We start from the raw sequence: 22,660 nt of genomic DNA, 5'->3' as shown, positions 1-22,660 counted from the left end.
AATCATTTTCAGGATTGTAGGAGATGGCTGACGATGTTGAGTTCACTCTTCCGGAGCTCGACGGAAGACCAAGGAGAAGAAAACAAACAAAAAAAAAAGGTTTGCAAAAACAAGAAGTTAGTCATGAAGCTGCAATTGAGTACAATTCTTATGGTGTTCCGGTTGGTAAGGGAAGAAATGATCTTAGGAGTTACATTGGAGTCATTGTACGTGAAACAATTTCAATTTTACTTGATGATTGGAGGCGTGTGCCACTGGAGATGAAGGAAACTTTGTGGGTTCATTTTCAGGTTTTGTTTTCTTGTTTCATAGTATGTTTAAAGATTTTATATAACTTCCAGATTTTTTTAAAGTTGTTGCTAATCCATGTTATTGGTTGACAGAAAAAATTCAAATTGAGCTTGAAATGCAAAAGCCAAGTATTAAAGTGGATGGGGGTTGCATCAAGAAACTTTCGTTGTGAACTGGCAACTGAATTCGTTCTACCTAACAAGGACGATCGAAAGTCACTAAGGTTGCCTCCTATTGAATATCCAAGCATTAAAAAAGAAGATTGGAAACTTTTTGTTGACAAAGTTTTGTCTGAACAATTTCAGGTGTGTTGTTTGTTAATATTACCTGATTTAATTGTTGGTAGTTACTAATAATCAGTGGTAACTTTTTGTTCTTCATATAAACTGTTTGTGCAGGAAAAAAGTAAGAAGGCAAAAGACAAAAGAGCAAAGAATGTCTACAACCATCGCTTGGGTAGCACAGGATATGGTGGCATGTTGTATAGAAAAGTAAGTGTGGTAATATGGAGTAATTACAGTAACATAAGTAATCTAATGCGTATAATATAATAGAATCAATTATTTATGTTTTATGTCACCTTGTAACAGAAAAAGGAGAGTGGAGTTTCTGAGCGGGAGATTGATCGCAGTGAAGCTTGGTTAATGGCACGAGCAGACCGAGATGGCAAATATGCTTCTGATGTGACGCCAATTGCTGAGAAAATAGTAAGTCACTTGTATACTTAATTCTTATGAATTTTCTTTATAATATGTGTGTGTGGGGGTAGATATTAACGTACATATATACTGCTTTTTGTAATAATTGTATGGCAACATTTACAATTGACAGAAACTCAGTAAGATTTCATCAGAATTGATTTCTTCGCATATTAAAAGGTTAAAACTTGTTTGAGGTGTTGTCTTGTAATATTTTCTGTAGTTTCAATTTGAACTGTATATGGATTTGCTTTTTGTTAAAGATTCAAGAAGGATATTAGTTTAGTTTAGCTGATGTCTTGTACTCGTAATTGCGGATTTACAATATTTTTTTTTGTAGAATGAGCTGAAGAGTCATGTTGAACAAGGAACATTCCAATCACAAGGGTCACATGACATTCTAGGTGAAGCTCTTCAGAAGCAGCCAAATGGAAGTAGGGTGCAAGGAGTGGGGCAATTCGTCACCCCATCTATGTACTTTCATGTCCCTGATGCCACTGAGTTAGCAAGAGAAAGAAAGATGTATCAAGAGAGTTTCCAATTCATGTCTGCTCAATTAGAACGCATGAATGCAAGGTTAAACGCGTACAGCAATACTGAAGTTGGAAGTTCTAACTTTCCTAAGCCCAAAACTTCCACTGGTGTTCAGATTGACAATGATCAACAATCCCCTAAAACTCTTGGAAAAAGAAAGGTATATGGCCTGTTACATGTCATTATTTTATTTCCATTTGTATATGCATGTATTACTAGTAATGGTATGTATTTTGATTATTGCAAAGGCTGATTTCCCATCGGGTAAGTCGACTCCAAAATCTGTGAAGAGTAAAATCAAGGACAGTCCCACCACAATTTCCCAAGCAACTCCTCAACAAACCCCCGAAAAAGTAGACTGTGAAATTACTTCAAAGCCCACACCGAGAAGATCTCCTCGACTAACTCCTAAAGTACTAGATAGGCAGTTCTCCTGTCATGACAAAGTACCCAACAAAGAACCACCAGTCATCAGACCAGCAGAAGTACCCAACAAAGAACCACCAGTCATCAGACCAGCAGAAGTAGCCAAAAAAGAACCCAGAGTCATCATACCAGCAGAAGTAGCCAAAAAAGAACCCAGAGTCATCAGACCAGCAGAAATAGCCAAAAAAGAACCCCGAGTCATCAGACCAGCAGCAAAAGACCTCAATGTACGTGTGAAGAATACACGGGCAGCAGCACGATCAAGAAAGAATGACAGGAGTGAATATATGAACATGTTTACCATGTTCATCGAGAATTCTTTACCTCGGTTGATCAGGATTCGGCATGACACAGCAACCTTTGGTGAAATTTGGGAAACACACTTGGACAAAATGATTTGTGCTGAAATCATCGAGTTTAAAGAGGTCTCCAACTGCATCATTAACATATGGATCAAGTACGGTAAATCATAACTTATGTTTTAGTAAACTTGGCCCTATTATTTTGTTTCCTATATTCAAACTTACTTCGTTATATATATTTGTTTCCTCTTAGACACCTGTATGAGGAGATGGAGAGCAATGGAAGTACTAAACCAGTTCAGTTTGGGCTTTTTGAGAAGCTATATCCAAGGGTCAGTTTCAAAGACAGGACTCAATACATTTCAAAACTGTTAGGCTTGGCAGAATTGGGACAAGTCATCGTATTCCCGTATAACCCTGGGTATAACCTTTTTCATTTGCTAGTAATATTCTTTAATTTGTAGATTAATCACTTTTACTTGTAATTCATGTGTGAGAACAATTTTTACTTTGTTTAGTGCCCACTGGGTGTTATTGGCAATTGATATGGTGAGACGTACAACCTATTACCTTGATCCTTTGGAAGGTAGTCCTGATGAAGAGCTAATGCAGATTGTCAATCAGTTAAGTTTGTTATTTGTATCTTTGATCATGCTATTTTATTTTTATGTCTTATGCTAATTATTTGCTAACGTTAGCTATGTCTCTTAATTGTAGGGGGATTCGAATACATCAGAGTTTAAATTCTGATACAAAGGCCAATGTTCAATGGATACCTGTCAAGGTAAAAATCAGACAAACCTAACTAATTATTGTTAACGTACACTAAAAAATTAATGTAATTTTGATCTTGTAGTGTCCGAGGCAGCCGAGCAGCTTTGAATGTGGTTACTATGTGATGAAATACATGCAAGATATCATCACAAATGTGAACGTTCTGAAAAATAATGTAAGTATTGAAAATGATTTTTACAATACTGTATCATATTGTTTTAATTTATTGTGAAATGAATCAGCTCAAACACCTGTGTGCTTCTTTACAGTTATCTTTTTATTGCGTATTGTATGCATTTTATAAACTGTGAGGGTACTTATAATGGTGACTATGTTGCATACTGTTGAATAGATTATATGAATATCCATATAGACATGAATTAGGATTTGGGATATACACAATGTACTGCATATCCCAACACAAAACAATTGTTTGGGTTGCAAAGTAGTTGTTAGTGGGGATGTGCTATGGTGTCGTTGCTTGTACTTTACTTTGATGAGGATAAGTTGTCATCCTAATTAAGGTTTTGTATCTACATCCATATTTGTATTAAATCGCGTACTGTTGGGGTTCACAAGTTGCTTCGGCTATCAAATATTGTTGCTGTTGGGGTTCACAAGTTGTTTTTTTTTTTTGAATTACCATGATCAGGATGTTCAGTATTTACCTATATAATTTTGGATAAAACAGTAACATTGTTGGAGTTTATTTGTTGGCTTTAATTGTTAACACACAAATGTATTTAAATGAATGATAATTAAGTAGTTTAGTCAAGGATTTTCGGTGAATAACTTGTTTTAAAATTAAAGTTCAAGGGAGTTGAGGAATACACTGTCAAGGACCTCTCGCGACTTCGTGATCAGTGGGCTACATACGTTGCCAAGTTAATTACAGCCTACAATCGCGAGGTAACATACAAGTAATTTATGATTATTTTTCCTTAAAACAAATCTGTGATTTATTTTTTGTGGTGTGCTAATTGATTTTATATACTTGTAGGTGGAAAAAAAATGAAGGCATATGCGGACTCCAAAATCAGTGACTCCAAAATCAGTGACATTGTTATCTGTTTTTTCTTCTTGGCTAAATTTTCCAAAATTAATTTAGTACTTTATCGTGAATACTACTTGTTCAAAGCTTAATTTTGTACTTGAACTTGTTTTTTACCCCCAAACAATGATGTATTTGAACTATTTTAATTTAACTGATGTATTTGAAATGTGTATTATGTGAATTGCATTACAAGATTTGGTATGTTTAATATATTTTGGGTTTATTTTAATTGTAAAATAAACATGAATAATGTCATTAAAAAAAATAAAACACAACCGGTATAGCACCGTTAATACTGACACTAATTATTTAAATGACGATAAGAATTTTTGATGTTATTGAGTCAGTGGATTCCTGATACTGTAGTCACATAAATCAGTGACATGTAAATAGTATCATTAAATGCTAACGCGATTGAGTCACTATCCTTGTGACTCTCTAGTGACACAAAATACTGACATAAAAATAGTATCAACTGATACTAACATCATAGTATCACTATGGTGGTGATACTATAGTGACACAAAATACTGACGCAAAAATCACTGACACCAAAGATTAGTGTCAGTGTGTTCTGGCTTGAGCATTACTGACACAATTAACAAGTGTCAGCAAAAGTAATTACTGACACTAAATTGGTGTCAGTAAAGCCCATTTTTCTAGTAGTGTCTGAGAATATATATGTGTAATGAACGAATACATATAATAATATAGTTACAATTCATTCTTCATTTTCTCTCTGTTTCTCATACTTTCTGAGCAACCAAACAATATAAACTCAGTTCTTAACTAAAATCTTGATTATATGTAGCGAATTAATATTCTAGCGTCTTTTAAGAATTGAAGATGTAACACTGTCTCATTGGGAAGTCTTGTAATCATTCTGATTTTCTTCTGAGGTGAAATTGGTCTTGTAGGCAAATGAAATTTGATAAACGATCTTGTTAGTTTATTACTTTGAAGTGTCCCCGACAGAGAAAGATTCCAACTTGGAGGAATTGATATGAAGCAAAAAGAACTTTGCCATCGTATGGCAGCACGGCCAGATTTGTAAACTTGAATTAAGATCTTCATGTCATTTAGTGAAAACATCAATTTATCCATTTACTGTTAAGAAGACAATTTTTTGAACGAAAATGGAAGTATAGAAATTGAGGTTGTCATTCTATTTGGAACGGAAGTTGAAATTTATTATCCCATTTTTTATGGATCGACTGTTTACGGTTTGCTTCAGAATATTCACGATCTGGAAAAGCTTACGTTACAAAGAAATATTTAACTCTTTCGCTCTTGATAGTAATTATAATGTGGCCACCCATGCATGCTTATAGATGCTTCTATTCCTGAGATAATTAGTTCATCAAAATAGTAGCCTTAGCCTTTTATTAGCATTTTATTTTGTCAACATTAACTGGTTAAATTGAGTCAAAAGTGAAAGTGAAAATGAAAATGACTGAACGACCGAAATTTCAAAATAATAATAATTTTGTCAAATTATGTGAACTGAATGACCCATCTGTAAGTTTGCTTTTTTTTTTTTTTTTTAATATATATAATCATTTCAAGCTTGAAAGACAAGTAATGTATACACCTAAACTGAAGTTTGCGCGCTCCTTGTATTACAAGCGTCAAAGCTGTGATTCACATCAACTTTCAACAGAAGCTTCTGTGATATTATATATTTATGTAGCTTTTAACTTTAACAAAAGCATGTGGATTTTTGTTTTTTTGACTTGATTTTCCAAGATGAAGATGGGTGTAGTTCCATTCATTTTCTACTTCTGTATTATTTTTTTCGTTGTCTAAAACCACTAATTGTGTTTTGTTTGTTAAATTCATTTACAAGCGTCAAAGCTGTGATTCACATCAACTTCAAAAGAAGCCTCTGTGATATTATGTAGCTTTTAACTTTAACAAAAGCATGTGGATTTTTGTTTTTTGACTTGATTTTCCAAGATGAAGATGAGTATAGTTCCATTCATTTTCTGGGTCCAGCTATGTTACCCCTGGGGTTTGGTGTCCCATTTTTGTCTTTTTCTAATTTACCGTTGGATGTAACGCAGGAGTTGTATAATGGCTTAGATGTGATTTTAGGTTATTAACATTAAAAGCCCCTCTTGTTCATGCAAAATAAGAAAAATCAGAAATTTTAAAATTATGACATAGAATTCCATAATAATCTTATTTTTTAAATTCCAATTAAATGACTTATTCTTACATTTATTAATATCTATTTAAATTAATAAATTTACTTATTAATTAACAAATTAAAAAATTTAATATATAGTTAAACTATGTATATTATTTATGAACTATAATTAATGATAAATATAAATATAATTTTTTTTAATTTAACATAACAACAACCAATTTTCCTCTCACCCATGTGACCAAGGTTCAAACCCCATAACCTTTTTTATTCCAACACGAGATTTTACTATCTCAAGTAAATGTAATGTACAAAATACGAAAATAAATTTAATTTGATATTCTATGTAGTTAATTTTTTTTGTAACATAAGATTTATTTAACCTACTATCAATTATTTAATTATGTAGTAAAAATATGTTAATTTACTACTAATAATAAAGTGTTAGTTTATGAATTTGTAAAATAATTTTTTTTTATTTGAACAACGAGTTTGTATTTTTTGTAAGTTTTTGTCCTTAAATAAAAAGAATAAATTTAATTGCACACTTAAATAAATTGATATTTGTTGCTCTATCCCAGCAGTTTAAATAGTCATTAGCACACATCCATACAGTTGAGATCTTTCATTAACTTAACTAAGAGAAGGGTAAAAAAAATTCTAAACAATTACTCTATTTGAAAATAATTTAAAAATTTCCTTTGTAAAAATAAACTAAAAAATAAGTATTTTCTATTCTTTATTCTTTCTACCTAACATCGCACATGCACAACAATAGATATGGCAATTCAACACATATCTATCAATTAAAATATAAGTCAATTAGTATAATTAATTGAATAATTAATTGTGTCATAAATGGGTTATTAAATTAGGAGTTTTACAAAGTAAAAAAGAAAGCATGCAATTGCATTTATTTTCTATTAAAGTTTTGCGCCTCAAATTCAGTCACACAACTCAAAAAAAAATTCTTTTAATTTATTGGTGTTTGTGTGTATAAAGAGAGTAAGTGCTTGAATTTATAGGTGCTTGAATTCTAAACAAATCGTGGCTTCCAGAAGTATTAATCCAATTGAAAATTTTTGGGTATAGGACTAATGTGTGAAAATTTAAAAATTTTTAACTTTTTTGTATTTATAACAAATAACAGGATTTCATTGTAATTAATCTTGGAAAAGACGAGAAAGAAGTACCAAAACCCCATTGCAACGTAGTTTTGCCCTCATTTTCTACTTCTATATTATTTTTTTCATTGTCTAAAACCACTAATTGTGTTTTTATTTCAAAATTGGCTAAATTAAAATGTGTTACGTAATGTATAAAGTAAAATGCAACACATAATGATCATAAAATTTCAGATGCTAATCAGTCTAAGTAGTAAGTACGTGTTTCACCTACTCTGTTTTATACTAATAATACATCAGGTTTACCAAATAATAATTTTGACAATGTCGGCAGAAATCTTTCTGCAACTTTCTGAAGATGACTTTATTCCCATCCCTTGATCTTTATTTATTTATTATTCTTTGCTTCACTTACGAACTTAGCCAAGGAACTTGAACTTTGGCTTTTCAAATGGGTCACTTTCAGCTTTTAATCTCGTCGATGATCTTCATTGTGAAGATGACAAACCATTATTCTTTTATTCTTCACTTGTTAAAGTTACAGAGTTTATATCATTCTTGAAATTTTAGCAAATCATATATTGTTCAGCTTCAGAACCTCCTTAAAAGGTCATTCTTTGCACTCATTCTCAATCAAGAAACGCATATGCTTTTGTCCATTGTAGTCACTGTTGTTTTGTTATTAATCTTTGCTCCCTTTTGCTGTCAACTCTCTTGAATTTCACTGGATCAAGTTTTCTCTTGGCATCTGTTTTGTTGTAATCTCCAGTCTTTGTTATTTAGTTTCTCTCCATTCCCAATCTTGTTGTGGTCTGCTGTTGTCTCTGTTTGGTTCCGTATCTACCCTTTGTACTTCTACCGTGTCAAGATATCTTCATTTTTTCCATCTCTATTACCAGTCAATATTTTTTCCGTCTTTCTTCTAGTCAATACTTCAGTTATTCTGATTGGTTCCCTTCGCCTCTATTATCTAAATCATTCCTTATATTAATTCAATCAGTTCTTGAACTAGAAACCTTTTCCTTGTTTCCATCTTCTCACCAGATCCATAACAGTTTTTACTCTTTCTTTCATTTCTCTGCTTCCACAACCGGATAAACTGTCCATCTTCGTTGGTTTTTTTTTTTTTTTCACTCCCCTGTGTTTCGCTCATTGTTTATTTTCTTGTCAGAACTTTGAAAAAAAGAAAAAAAAAGAAAAGGGATCCAGGATGGTGGAAAGCATTGTTACTGTTGTTTTAGAATTTGTGAAATGCTTGGCTCCTCCAATAGAACGCCGACTTGGTTATTTGCGTAATTATAACGCCAACTTTCGGAATCTCAAGGCAGAAATAGACAAGCTCAAGGATGAAAGCAGGAGCATTCAGCACAGAGTTTCTGAGGCTGAAAGAAAAGGAGAAAAGATTGAAGAGAAGGTTAAGAAGTGGCTGGTTAGTGCGAACAACACCATTGAGCAGGCAGCCAAATTCATTGATGATGAGGTGACAACAAATAAGCGATGTCTCATGGGCTTGTGTCCTAATTTGAAGACCCGCTATCGGCTTAGCAAGAAAGCAGAAACAGAGGAGAAGGGCCTTGTTGAACTCAAAGAAGAAGCTGGGAAATTTGATGATAGAATTTCCTACCGTCTTATTCTGGAGGAGAGATGGGTAAAGTCTAACAAAGACTACGAAGCCTTTGAATCAAGACTTTCTACCTTGGAGGCTATGCAAACTGCTTTGATTGATGTTAATGTCAGCATCATTGGGGTGTACGGCATGGGCGGCATTGGAAAGACGACACTGGTGAAGGAGTTTGCTAGGCGAGCCATTGAAGACAAGCTTTGTGATATGGTGGTTTTTTCGGAGGTTACCCAAAGTCCAGACATAAAAAAGATCCAAGAGGAAATTGCGAAAAAGCTAGGCCTAGAGTTGTCCGAGGAAGCTGAGTCTAGAAGAGCTAGTACACTACATGAAAGATTGAAGAATGAGAATAAGATCCTTGTGATTCTGGATAACATCTGGAAACCTCTTGATTTGGGGACTATTGGAATTCCTTTTGGAGTTGAGCACAGAGGATGTAAATTATTATTCACAACAAGAGATCTTGATGTGCTGTTAAGGATGGGATCTGAAAAAAACTTCTCGATTGGCATTTTAAATGAACAAGAAGCCTGGAGATTGTTCAAGATAATGGCTGGTGATTATGTTGAAAATCGTGAGTTAAAATCTACAGCAACAAGTGTAGCCAAGGCATGCGGAGGTCTGCCTATTGCCCTAACCACAGTAGCAAAGGCACTGAGAAAAAAAGAGCTGCCTGTGTGGAAGAATGCCTTGCAAGAACTCCAAACGCCTTCAGAGGCAAGCTTCGACGAAGGAGTACCAGCAGAGGCATACTCAACAATTGAGCTGAGTTACAAGTACTTAAGAGGTGAGCAACTCAAGAAAACTTTTTTACTGTGTAGTCTAATTACACCAACTTCAATTATGGACTTGTTCAAATATAGCATGGGCTTGGGTGCATTTGAAAGTGTCCATAAGCTAGAAGATGCACATAACAAATTACATGCATGGGTCCATCAACTAAGAGACTCTTGTTTGTTGCTTGAGGATGGTAGCAATAAATTCTTTTCCATGCATGATGTTGTTCGCGATGTTGCCATTTCAATTGCATTTCGTGACAAAATTGCATTTGCGGTGAGAAATAAGGATGTGTGGAAATGGCCAGATGCAGATGCACTAAAAAAATATTTTGCAATTTTTTTAAAAGATAGTATTATTAATGACATTCCTGAAGTGTTGGAATCTCCACAACTTGAATTTTTATTAATTTCTCCCAAGAACTCTTTTGTCGCGCCCAATGTTTCTGAGAACTTCTTCAAAAGGACAAAAAAGCTTCGGGTTTTGGATTTGACTAGAATGCGGTTATTGTCATTGCCATCTTCAATTGATCTTCTAGTAAATCTTCGGACACTTTGTCTTGATCAAAGCATTTTGGGAGACATAGACATAGCCATTATTGGAAAGCTGGGAAATCTAGAAATCCTTAGCTTTTGGCGATCTGATATTGTACACTTACCTAAAGCACTAGGGCAACTGACTAAGCTAAGGCTGTTAGATTTAACAGACTGTTTCCATCTAAAAGTTATTGCCCCAGATGTCATATCGAGCTTAATCCGATTAGAAGAATTGTATATGGGTAATTGCTCCATTGAATGGGAGGTTGAAAGAGTCAATAGTGAAAGAAGTAATGCTAGCCTTGATGAATTGATGCTTTTACCTTGGCTAACCACTATAGAAATTAATATAAAAAATGATATTATTTTACCAGAAGGCTTTTTTGCCAGAAAACTGGAAAGGTTCAAAATATCTATTGGAAATGAGTCATTCATGGCTTCCTTGCCTGTTGCAAAAGATTGGTTTCGTAGTCGGTCGCACTTTTTGATCAACAATAATCGTGAGAGTTTAAGAGAATTGAAGCTGAAGCTTGATTTTACGGACGTCCGCTCCATGAAACTGCAAGCCATCAATAAAGTTGAATACTTATGGTTGGATAAGCTACAAGGTGTCAAGAATGTTCTTTTCGATTTGGACACAAATGGCCTTCCACAATTGAAGCTTCTCTGGGTTCAAAATAATCCTGACTTCTTTTGTATTGTGGACTCAATGGAGATGGTCGCTTGTGATGCCTTTCCTCTTTTGGAGTCACTTACTCTTCACAATTTGATCAACATGCAGAGGATATGTATTGATCGACTCAAAGTAGAGTCTTTCAATAAACTCAAAACCATAAAAGTAGAAAATTGTGATGAGTTGAGTAATATCTTCTGGCTCTCCACTGCAAAATGCCTTCCAAGACTTGAGAGAGTTGCAGTTATTAATTGCAGCAAGATGAAAGAGATTTTTGCAATTGGGGGAGAAGCTGATGTTGACAACAATGATGCTACTGAGAAGATAGAGTTGGCTCAATTAAGATCTTTGAGTTTGGGAAATCTTCCAGAGGTTACAACTTTTTTCCGTAAATTGAAGACTCCTTCAGCATCACCAAACACACAAGGGCTGCAAGAGGAATTGACAAGTTCTTGCTCCAACGAAATCAATTTGGAAACACTGCTTTTCAACGACAAGGTGTGTAGGCTAACACTTTCTCTATTCTATTGTGCATTCTCTTTTGATGTCATACGTGGAAAATAATTAAATCATTTAAAGAATTGAAAGAAAATGAAAAAAGGATAAAAATAATTTCACGCACTCACTGATTGAGCTCTTAAGTAATATAAATTAGAATGCATACTCAGCTGTCAGTTGGAAAGTGATTTTGACTTGCATTAATTTGTAATCAAAGAAGAAAATTTTAACAAGTGCTTCCCATATGGATATTGGATCTAACGAGAAATTCATATTCTTGTAGGTTGTGTTGCCTAACTTGGAGGCTTTGGAGATATCTGAAATTAATGTCGACAAGATTTGGCACTACAATCATCTTCCGATCATGCTTCCTCACTTTCAAAGTTTAACACGATTGATTGTGTGGCACTGTCACAAATTAAAATACATATTTTTAGCTTCTATGATCCGAAGCTTTGAGCAGCTCCAACAACTAGATATAGTGAATTGTAGGGGGTTGCAAGAGATCATTTCGGAAGACAGAGTAGATCATGTGACCCCTCGTTTTGTCTTTCAAAGGGTGACTACTCTGACGCTCCAAGATCTACCAGAACTAAGATGTTTATACCCTGGAATGCATACTTTGGAATGGCCTGCACTAAAATTTTTAGTGGTGTCTGGTTGTGACAAATTAAAGATATTCGGTGCAGATTTATCGCAGAATAATGAGGTTGATCAACTTGGTATTCCGGCACAACGGCCCCTATTCTTGTTCGAAAAGGTATGAAGCCATTTTCTAGATTTTTTATCAATTAGATCATTGGTGACTTTTGACTTTGTAAAATATAACAAAACATTGATAAATTAGTAAATAAATTGAAAATTTTTATTACAAAATTAATGATTTTTGCTAGAGTCGACTAAGGGATCAATGTACTAAATTAATAATTAGATGAATTATTTTAGGTATAGCATTATAAAAGAATCCTTAGTTTTCTCATATATAACCACTTACAATATAAATTAATGATTTATTATTGTGCAAAAAAATATTTTCATGCCAATATAAATCAACCTTTTTTATCCTAATTTCTCTCTTATATAAAGATCCTGGAATGAATTTTATCACTAATTCAATTTTCCATTCCTTTTTTTTTTTTTTTTGTAAAATATGATATAAAACAAATACTATAAAGTCGCTGCGTATGATTGGATTATTCAAAATTATTTGAGAGAACATCAATTGAGCGAATTCATTATTACGTGATTGATGATGATCAGGTCTTACCCAACTTGGAGGAACTATCACTAAGCGGAAAAGACATGAAGATGATTTTGCAGGCTGATTTCCCACAACACATTTTTGGCAGTCTTAAACGACTAAAGATTGTTGACGATGACTCAGCTTCTTTTCCAATCTGGAAAGTACTTGAGAGATTTCGCAATCTTGAACTACTCTTCCTGGATCATTGTTTATACGAAGACGTATTTTCAAAGGAAGGATGCTTAGAGAAACATGTGGGGAAGTTGGCAATGATAAAATGTATACGGCTGGGCTACCTTAATCATCTGAAGCAGCTGTCTGAACAAGACTCCAAACTTGACTCCATTTTTCAACATCTTGAAATTCTAAAAGTGCATTACTGTCAAAATCTGTTAAGTCTATTGCCATCATCATCGGTATCTTTTCGGAACCTAACAAAACTGGTAGCTGTCGGTTGCAAGGAATTGATACACTTAGTAACATCCTCCACAGCGAAAACTCTGGTGCGACTCGTAACAGTGCAAGTATATGGATGCAGAGCAATGACAGATGTGGTAATAAATGACAAAGAAGGAGTTGAAAAAGAAGAGATTGTTTTCAGCAAATTGAAGGCGTTGATTCTGTGTGATTTAGAAAGTCTCACAAGTTTCTGCTCGGCCAATTACACCTTCAAATTCCTATCTTTGGAATATCTGGAAGTGATTGGTTGTCCCAAGATGAAGATTTTCACTACAGGAGAATCAAGCACGCCTCCGAGAGTAACCGTCTCGTATGGGGAGTCAGGGAATCAACAGCGCTGGGCTAATAATGATCTTAACACAACCATACAACAATTACATGCTGAAAAGGTACGGATATACATATTGCTCTCTATATCTCATAGAAAAATTTTACAAAATTTGCTGTTTTTTTAATAAAATATAGATAAGAAATTTGTTATAAAGTATGTTCTAATTGATGAATGAGAATTTTATTTTCAGCTGTTGGCGGGGTCGTCGTCAATACAGTACAACTAGGCGAACTACTAATTCCATTGGCTTCTTATGACTTGGAGATGCAAATTTGAAGAAGAAAGTCCCAGCTGGTAATTAATTCTTATTTCATTTATTTGAATGGGTCACTTGGCAGGTTTACTGTTAATTTTGGAATGCAGTTTTAAGGATCGTTCAGGCTTTTATGGGCAGATTTTGCGTCATTGAATGTCTTTTGGTCTAATATAATTTAATTTGAGTATTTTGTTTGAGAGTTTTCCCTGTTTTCTAAAATTTTATAATTCCTTGCATACTGTTTTATGATAAAAATTTCATTAAAAGAGGCAACAATTTTATGCTGAAAGCCTTCAGATTCTATAATTCCTTGAAAACATGCGAACTTTTTTCTTTCTTTCTTTGCCAATTATTTGTTTTCATCATTGCTGTTCTGTTATTTTAGTTTGTGCTCTGTTTGTTCATTGGGTTTGCTTTGTTTCAAATCTATCTTTCTTTCGAAACTTAGAAGGCAATGAAAGTACTTAGAAAATGCAGAAAATGCCCTTACCTATGAACACATAAATGAGAACAGTTGAATATCATTCATTGGAGGAAAATAAAATAAAATTCCTTAAACCATCAAAAGTTAGCTATGAACAACTATATTGTGGAAATATTGTTTGAAAACATTGGATAGCAATTCTTAACGCAACCATACAGCAATTACATGCTGAAAATGTACGGATAACTTACTATCTCCCACGGGAAAATTTTATAAAATTTTCTTTTTTTAATATAATATACAAAACAGATCAGATATTTTTTATAAAGTAAGTTTATGATCATCGTTTTGACAGATGGGACGCTTTCGTGCTTAATTCTTGAAACTGTCCTATTTAAAACTGACATTTTTCACAAGAATTATAGAATGTTATTCATTCAATTATAAAAAATTAGCTAATCATTAATTTTTAACTTCTTTACTGTATGAAAGTCCTGTCAAATTAAATTGCTGCTATTAAATTTATTAAATCTCTGGCTTCCTGCGAATCTCTATGTGCTTTACTTTTCTATGTTTAAGTACCGACGTTTACGAATTTCAATCTAAATTAATGGACATATCTGTCCTAATGGCATTTGCATTTTAATTTATTTCATGGGAGTTGTGAAATTGAAGAACAAAGTCCCAGGAAATTCAATTTCATTTCAATTTATTTGATCCCTTCATCTAAATTATTTGGAATGCGTCACTAGTTTGGTCTTAATTTTGTAGGCGTATTTTAAATCATTGAAGGTCTAAGTTCGGTCTTAACTTTTTGAGTTTTTGTTTGGCAGTGTGGCTTTATAATGTACTTTTTTTTTTTTTTTAATTTTAACTTTTATAATTCCTTAAAAATGTCATTGAAAGGGTCAGCACTTATTATGTGGAAACTATCTCCTCCGCCTCATTTCAAACAATTAAACAACAAATGTATCCTAACATTTACATTTAGCATCAATCTTCTCATTAAGATATATGGTATTTTCTGTTTGCTACATTTGATTACAAGAAAATTTTGCCATTTGTTAGTTGCCATCTTTGTTGATCCGTTATTTTAGTCTTTTTCTGTCTGTCCTGTTTCTCTGTTTATTTCATTGTGTTTGCTTCGCATCAACTTTTCTTTCAAAACCTGGAAGGGAAGGAAAGAGCGAGTTGTTAGAATTTGCAAGAAGTATATCAAATCATGCATATATGCCCTTGTCTATGAGCTCTTGAGAACAATTTGAATATCATTCCTTGAATAACAAAAAAACAAAATCTAATCAGTGCATTATGCCGAGAACAAATCATTAAGCCATCAAAATCTAGCTATGAACAACTATACAAAAATCATGAGTTTATCACACCTTTTTGTGAGTCTGAGAAGTTGTTAATTCCACTGAGTTTCTCGCTTTTTGTTTGACAATTGTAGGTTTCAGTTCACGAAAGTTAATGCCTAAATTTCTTACATTGTAAAAGTGTTTTGAAAAGATCTTTTACATTGCATCATAAAAATCATGGTCTCATAAACCAACAGGGGACTAGTTTGGTCCAGTTATTTGAAATGTATACAAAATAATTTTTTCTCTGTAGTTACTGCTCAAATACTCTGCTGTATGGTTGCAGAACGTCTAGTTATTGAAGAAAATTCCGATCACTCTGCTGTGCATCATCTGGAATAAGGCCGTTTTCCAGTTTCTCCAAAGTTTACATGCGGAGGGCTTCCCGTTTCCGATCTTCTTGGGATGTACTTCATTCTGTCGCTCAAATTCAAAGGTTAATAAGGATGAGTAATTTCATAATCTGTGTGTGCTCTTTCTATGTACTTTGACATTTTTTATTAATGTGTCTTAATGAGATATCTTGATAATATGTAACGAACTAATATTCTAGTGTATTTGAAGATTTGACGATGTAATACTTTTTTGGCATTACAATCAACTTCCATCTATGTTGCCTCGCTTTCAAAATTTAACACGATTGATTGTGTGGCGCTGTCACAAATTAAGATACATATTTCAGCTTCTATGATCCAAAACCTGAAGCAACTCCAACACCTAGAGATACGCTTGTGTCAAGGTTTGCAGGAGATCATTTATGAAGACAGAGAAGATCATAATACTCCTTGCTTTGTCTTTCCACGTGCGACCACTCTGAACCTCCAAGGACTTCCAGAACTTAGATGTTTATACCCTAGAATGCATACTTCGGAATGCCAGCACTAGAAATTTTAGTGGTGTTTGGTTGTGACAAATTAAAGATATTCGCTGCAGATTTATCTCAGAATAATGAAAATGATCAACTTGGTATTCCCACAGAACGGCCTGTGTTCTCATTTGAAAAGGTATGAAGTCATTTCTTAGACTTTTTATCAGCTAGATCCTGGACGACTTTTGACTTTAAAAGATAAAACAACGTAATAAATTGAAACTTCGATTATATAATGAGTCAGATCGACGCATGATGTTTTTATGCTGATTTATTTGGTTGTTGTGAATGTGATATTTCAAAAAATAAGTATTGCCTGTTCATTGCTTTCCCTCTATGTTTTTAGTTCGTGCATTTCATTTAATTTCCATCGGGCTTGCATTATATATATGGTGGTGTGGGGGGGGGGGGGGGGGTAGACCGGGGGAGTCCTTTAGTGCGGGCAGCCTCATTTTGTTTTTTAATGCAGACACACTTTCAAGACTTGTGGTTTAGCTTTTAATGCTTTTAAACTGAATTACTTCATAATTCATTAAAAAATAAGTCTATTAAACCCTATGGCTTAAGAGTGAGTCTACATTAAAAAAATAAAAATAAAGGCATCCGCACCTAAGAATGATTATATATATATATGGAAATGACAAGTTTTCCATCAGTATATATACCGCTTACTAATTGTTTTCATAATAGCCAATAATTCTTTGACACTGTAATTTTACAATATTTTCTTTATTTTTAAATACACTATTATTCATATTTATTATTAATTAAATAAATTATATAAATGAAAACTAGAATAAAAAATTAAATACTGAAAAATAGAAATATAAATCTCGATGTGAATAAAAGAATTAATAATAAGATTTTTTCTTATACTTTTTGTTATTTTTAAACATCTTTCTTATAATAAATATATATTTTATGTTCTCAAGATAAAATATCAAGCAAATAACTCATTTATTTATTTTCTTTTAAAATTTTTTATGTCATGGGAATTATTGGTTGTTATGAAAATAGCAGCAGGTAGGACACTAGAGTAAGTGGCATAGATTGATTTCAATAGGGGAAACTAGCAAGCTATATATAATGAAAAATGATACTTACCCTACCAATGAAATCCACCTCAACTCCACTAGGATAAATTATTTAGGTAAATTTGTTATTAATTCAAAACTTGTCGCAATTTTGTTATATATTCAATTTTTATTTACTCTTGCATAGAGTTTGAGTTGGGGGTTTGAGTTGCGGGTTAGAGTGGTTTCTCTATTCATTGCTTGTATATAACATATTTTGCCTTTGGTTTTATTTATATCTAATTACATTTAAGAGATTATATTACTTAAACTTCCACTTACACCCAGCCCAATTAAGCTTCTGAAAATTAATTTACGTGTGAAAAATATATTATTTGATACTTCGTAACCCTTAAAAATTAAGTATCTATATAAAAGAAAAAAAAAAGCTTATTTAGTTATTTTATCTCAATAATTTTCCTAAATAAGTTTATTATGAGACAATCGCATTTCAAGTCTTAGACTTAGTAGGAAAGACGCTGATTTGTATTTCTTACTTATATAAGGTAGCAATTGACCATGCATTTTTGGTTTCCTTAAAACATAGATAAATTAACAATATTAACCAATATTAATTAATTGATAAATTAATAAATTATTAATTCAATGAAAATTTAATAGCTTTGGGACTATATTTTTGACAAACTCTCAATAAAAAAAATTTGAGGGTATTGATTGAAATTTAATAATAGATGAATTTTGTACTTTCATTTAAAATAAGTAATAAATAAATCTCTGCTTTGAAGCACAACTTCAATAATTTATTACTTTGTTTTCCACGCTTTTTTTAAATTGTTGTTTCTTTATTATTATAATTTATTACTTTGTTTTGCATGCTTTTTTTTTAATTGTTGTTTCTTTATTATTATTATTTTCTTCAAAATAGTGAATATAATTTTACTGGTAAAATTTCCTAGTTCCAACCATGTGTTTAATTAACGGCATAATAGAAAGTTACCAAGGTAGCGTTTATTATTTTATCTAAAATCTAAATAGGTTTAGATGATATGCTTGTTTTTTGTTTTGATGTCGGAGTGTAAGCAGCAATATGTTTGCTTTTTATAGACTCAAAACATCTTAAATCGAGTATTTTTACACTTATATCCTTGAAAATTTCATGCATATTTAGAAGTATATTTATATACTTACGGTGTTATCTATTAAGTCATTCTCTCTTGTGGATACCAGCATGAAAATTCATGAGAGCATCCACTTTCCGTTATCTAGTATACTATTTATAACAAAAAATATTTATAAGGTAAGCATTTGATAGATAGATAAAAATATATAAAGATTACAATTTTAACATAATATTTGTATAAAAATTTATTACCTAATAATAAATGAATTTGCTTAAAATTAGAATTGAACGTATGTTAGGTATTTAATCTTCAGTGGTCCAAGTAAAAGTTGAGAGCAGGAGAAATTCTAGTATCACATGTAAATAACATCCTTTTAAAAAAAAAGGTCCTACTCAATTAAAAAACATCAGTTTGATTAGAGTAAAAAAATTGAAGCGGATTGATTTTCTACTGCTACATAACAGGAAGTAAATATATTTAATGGGGGTATTTGTGAGAAAAAATTAATTTTCTATTGAGACATATAATCATTCAGGTAAAAGAAAAAAATTTACTTTTTTCATTTGGATGAATTTTACTTTTTCTAGTAGCATGAAAATGTCTTGCAATTCAATAACAAAATGAAACAAATTAAAATATAAAATATTCTAAAATAAGCCAAATTAAGACTTTTGCGGAAAAGAGAAACAAGCCTGTCAATAGAATTAACAGTTGCATGACCATCTGATTCTTTTTAGCTATATATCCCAAAATTTTTAATCCCAAAACATCATCTCAAATAATGTGGCATTCATTAAGTGGTTGGTCAGATAATACAATTAATTCACTTGGATTTCATAAAGAATTATCAACCACTCAATTAATGACACATCATTTGGGATAAAATTTGAGACAAAAAAATTTGGGATATCTATTATTACTCTTTGTTCATAGTAGTACTTAAAAAAAAAGTTTCTAATCGCCTAATGATTTTTCTAACCCATAAATAAAAAATTTATAAAAATGATAAAAAAATAAAATAAATAAACCGTCGAATATATGTGTGTGTGTGTGTGTGTTATGAAGTCATTGTGTATGATTGGATTTACTCAAAATTATTTGAGAGAACATCAGTTGACCTAACGTTTTCGATAATGATCTGATCTTACCCAACCTGGAGATTTTGCAAGGCGATTTCCCACAACACATTTTTGGCAGTCTTAAACTACTACAGATAGTTGATGATGACTCAGCTTGTTTACCACTCGGTTTACTTGAGAGATTTCACAATCTGGAATATCTCCTACTGGGCTACAGTTCATACATAGAGATATTCTCAAATGAAGCTGGATACTTGGAGAAAGAAGTGGGGAAGTTCGCAGTCGCGCCGATAAAACATTTACAGCTGGTCTATCTTAATCATCTCAAGCAACTGTGGAAACAAGACTCCAAACTGGACTCCATTGGTCAACATCTTGAAATTCTTCGTGTATTTCACTGTCAAAATCTTTTTAGTCTATTGCCTCGTCATCGATATCTTTTAGGAATCTAAAAGAACTGCAAGCTGTTGGCTGCAAGGGATTGAAGCACTTAGTAACATCCACTACAGCAAAAAGTCTAGAGGGACTGATATCGATGAAGATATTTGGATGCAGAGCGATGACAGAGGTGGTAGTGAGTGACCAAGAGGAAGATGGAGCACCAAATTTAGAGTTAAAACAAGAGGTTGTTTTCAGCAAATTGAAGAGGTTGGATCTGTGTGATTTAGATAGTCTCACAAGTTTCTGCCCTGCCAATTACGCCTTCAAGTTCCCATCTTTACAAGATTTATCTGTGATTGGTTGTCCCAAGTTGAAGATTTTCACTACAGGAACAGAAGAGTTAAGAACGCCTCCGAGAGTAAATGTCTGGTATGGAGAGAGAGATGATCAACTACGTTGGGCTAGTAATGACCTTAACACAACCATCCAACAATTACATCTTGAAAAGGTACAGATAACTGTTACAAAACCTTATTCAATTATCAAAAATTCATTAATCATTAGTTACGAGTGTCTTGTAAAATGATATTGCTGGCTGCTGATTATAATTTACTCGTTTTATTTTCGAATACCCACTTTTATGAATTTTAATTAAAATTACTGAACAAGAATTTTATTTTCAGCTTTTGGAGGGGTCATCTTCTTACTCGATGCAGTACTGATCTCATAGGCGTTTTAGACATACTTCGTGAGTTGTGAATTTGAAGAATATAAACTCGCAGGTATTTAATTTTTAAAATGAAATGCATTTAAAACATCATTAAAATTAAAAACCCTTCAAATTTGTCCCTCTTTAATTCGGGATCTGTCAAAATTTATTTTTTAAAATGAAAGTACTTTTTAAGGGGCATTTCATAACATTCAGAAATTAAACTTTTCTAAAGTGAGAGCGAAAACATATGAATGAATAAGCCAATAAGCATATGATTGTACGTGTTTACAAGATTTGTAGTTTTGAAAGGAAGATATATTCTTAATTCACTGCAGGAGAATTAACGAGAGTAAAAGGCTAATGACCTTAGCACAACAATACAACAATTAAATGCTGAAAAAGATATGGTTAACAAATACTAATTTCCTAGATATTTCCCATGAAAAATTTTGAAAAAAAATACAATTTTTAAATTGACTACTAATTTTGTAGAAAAATTTTGTAAACGAAGTTTATGACCATTGACGACCAATTTTAACTTATTAGAATATTCGTAATAAAGTAGTAAGTTTATGATCAATATTTGATTTATTTGATCTTGTGGCTTTTCAGTTTATTACTTGGGGTAGATGAATTTGAAGAATAAAGTCACAGCTGGTAATTAATTTTTATTTCATTTATTTGATCTTCATTGCTTGATTCTGACACCGGACACAATAGATGAGAAAGCACAACGTCACACACTTAAGAAATCACAAGCTCACCACCACAGCAAACAACAAAAGGATACAGAAAAATTCACCACCTAAAGTTGTTAAGCTAAGGATACAGGGCTTAAAAATACTCACCACTCATTGGAATCCACCAAAGAGATACAGAGTTTGATAATAACTCAAAGTTCATTCAATTCCAAAATTAATCTCCGTCCTTTGGTTACAACTACATAAGCTTAAATAGCTTTCTTGGAACAATCCTCCAAGCATAGATTTACTACAAAAAAACCCTTCAAATAACTTGACTTTAAAGACCAACATTAAAGCTAGACATTAATAAAACATTGGTATGCTTAAAACACAACAAAGAACATTAAAAAAAATCCAAGTCCCGAAATATTCTTCTTGACTTAAAACTGAACAGTCTGCACTTAACTGATCATAACTTACTGTAGAAAACTCCAAATTTAGATTAGTAAAATTCATTGGAAAGCTAACAGAAATATCTTTCCAATGATGTATGGCTCGAAAATTAATTCGATCTCATGCAGTACAGTTTAATTTTCAAAGATGCCCCTTCTGCACAGACATTCTGCTAACTTTATTAATGTAAGAACTTGAGCTGCACTTGGTATAACTTGATTACCAAATATTTCAAACACTCCTGTGTTAATCTCCCCTAGTTGAAAAAAATTCGACCTCGAGTTTTGATCATTTTTTTCATGATAAGGAGACAAGTCTGATATGTTGAACGTTGACGAAACACCATAGCCATCTGGTAGCTCAATCTTGTAAGCATTATCACCAATGCGTTGCAACACTTTAAATGGTCCATCAGCCCTTGGTCTAAGTTTAGCAAATTTCCCAGGTGGAAAACGATCTTTCCTAAGATGAACCCGAACCAAATCTCCTTGAAGTACAAATCAGCCACATGAGAGGCATCCAATGTCTTGTTACACGGAACAAAATGAGCCATTTTTGAGAATCGATCAACCACCACCTTGACAGAGTCTTTGTTTCTTTGAGTTCTTGGCAACCCAACAACAAAGTCTAGACTAACATCTTCCCAAGGAGCTTCAGGGACTGGTAAAGGATTGTATAGGCCTGTGTTTTGACCATGAGCTTTGGCAATATGACAGATTTTACACCTCTGCACATGATGCACAACATCTTTATCCATCTTTGGCCAATAGAAATTACCTTGCAAGCAAGCTAACGTCTTAT

General features: G+C 32.8%; 3 protein-coding genes across 3 annotated transcripts; all 3 read left to right on the top strand.

The window, feature by feature from the left end:
* The first annotated feature begins 23 nt into the window (after positions 1-23).
* On the top strand, positions 24-914 carry LOC127902299 (uncharacterized). Its single transcript, XM_052441156.1, has 3 exons — positions 24-290; positions 384-596; positions 690-914. Exons 1-3 carry the CDS (start codon positions 24-26, stop codon positions 840-842), a joined length of 633 nt encoding a protein of 210 aa, XP_052297116.1. The 3' UTR covers positions 843-914.
* Positions 915-2,394: 1,480 nt separating this feature from the next.
* LOC127902719 (uncharacterized) lies at positions 2,395-4,110 on the top strand. The gene is made up of 6 exons (XM_052442581.1): positions 2,395-2,672; positions 2,770-2,874; positions 2,969-3,035; positions 3,108-3,200; positions 3,836-3,934; positions 4,026-4,110. The coding sequence occupies exons 1-6, from the start codon at positions 2,521-2,523 to the stop codon at positions 4,038-4,040; spliced, it is 531 nt and encodes a 176-aa protein (XP_052298541.1). The 5' UTR covers positions 2,395-2,520; the 3' UTR covers positions 4,041-4,110.
* A 3,584-nt stretch (positions 4,111-7,694) lies between these two features.
* LOC127902036 (probable disease resistance protein At4g14610) lies at positions 7,695-16,137 on the top strand. The gene is made up of 6 exons (XM_052440404.1): positions 7,695-9,760; positions 10,661-11,457; positions 11,741-12,217; positions 12,718-13,548; positions 13,681-13,784; positions 15,815-16,137. Exons 1-5 carry the CDS (start codon positions 8,563-8,565, stop codon positions 13,714-13,716), a joined length of 3,339 nt encoding a protein of 1,112 aa, XP_052296364.1. The 5' UTR covers positions 7,695-8,562; the 3' UTR covers positions 13,717-13,784; positions 15,815-16,137.
* Positions 16,138-22,660: the final 6,523 nt, after the last annotated feature.

The sequence above is a fragment of the Citrus sinensis genome, chromosome 5 (genome assembly GCF_022201045.2).
Source record: "Citrus sinensis cultivar Valencia sweet orange chromosome 5, DVS_A1.0, whole genome shotgun sequence".
In the NCBI taxonomy this organism is placed as follows: domain Eukaryota; kingdom Viridiplantae; phylum Streptophyta; class Magnoliopsida; order Sapindales; family Rutaceae; genus Citrus; species Citrus sinensis.
This window is presented reverse-complemented; position numbering and strand designations above follow the sequence as displayed.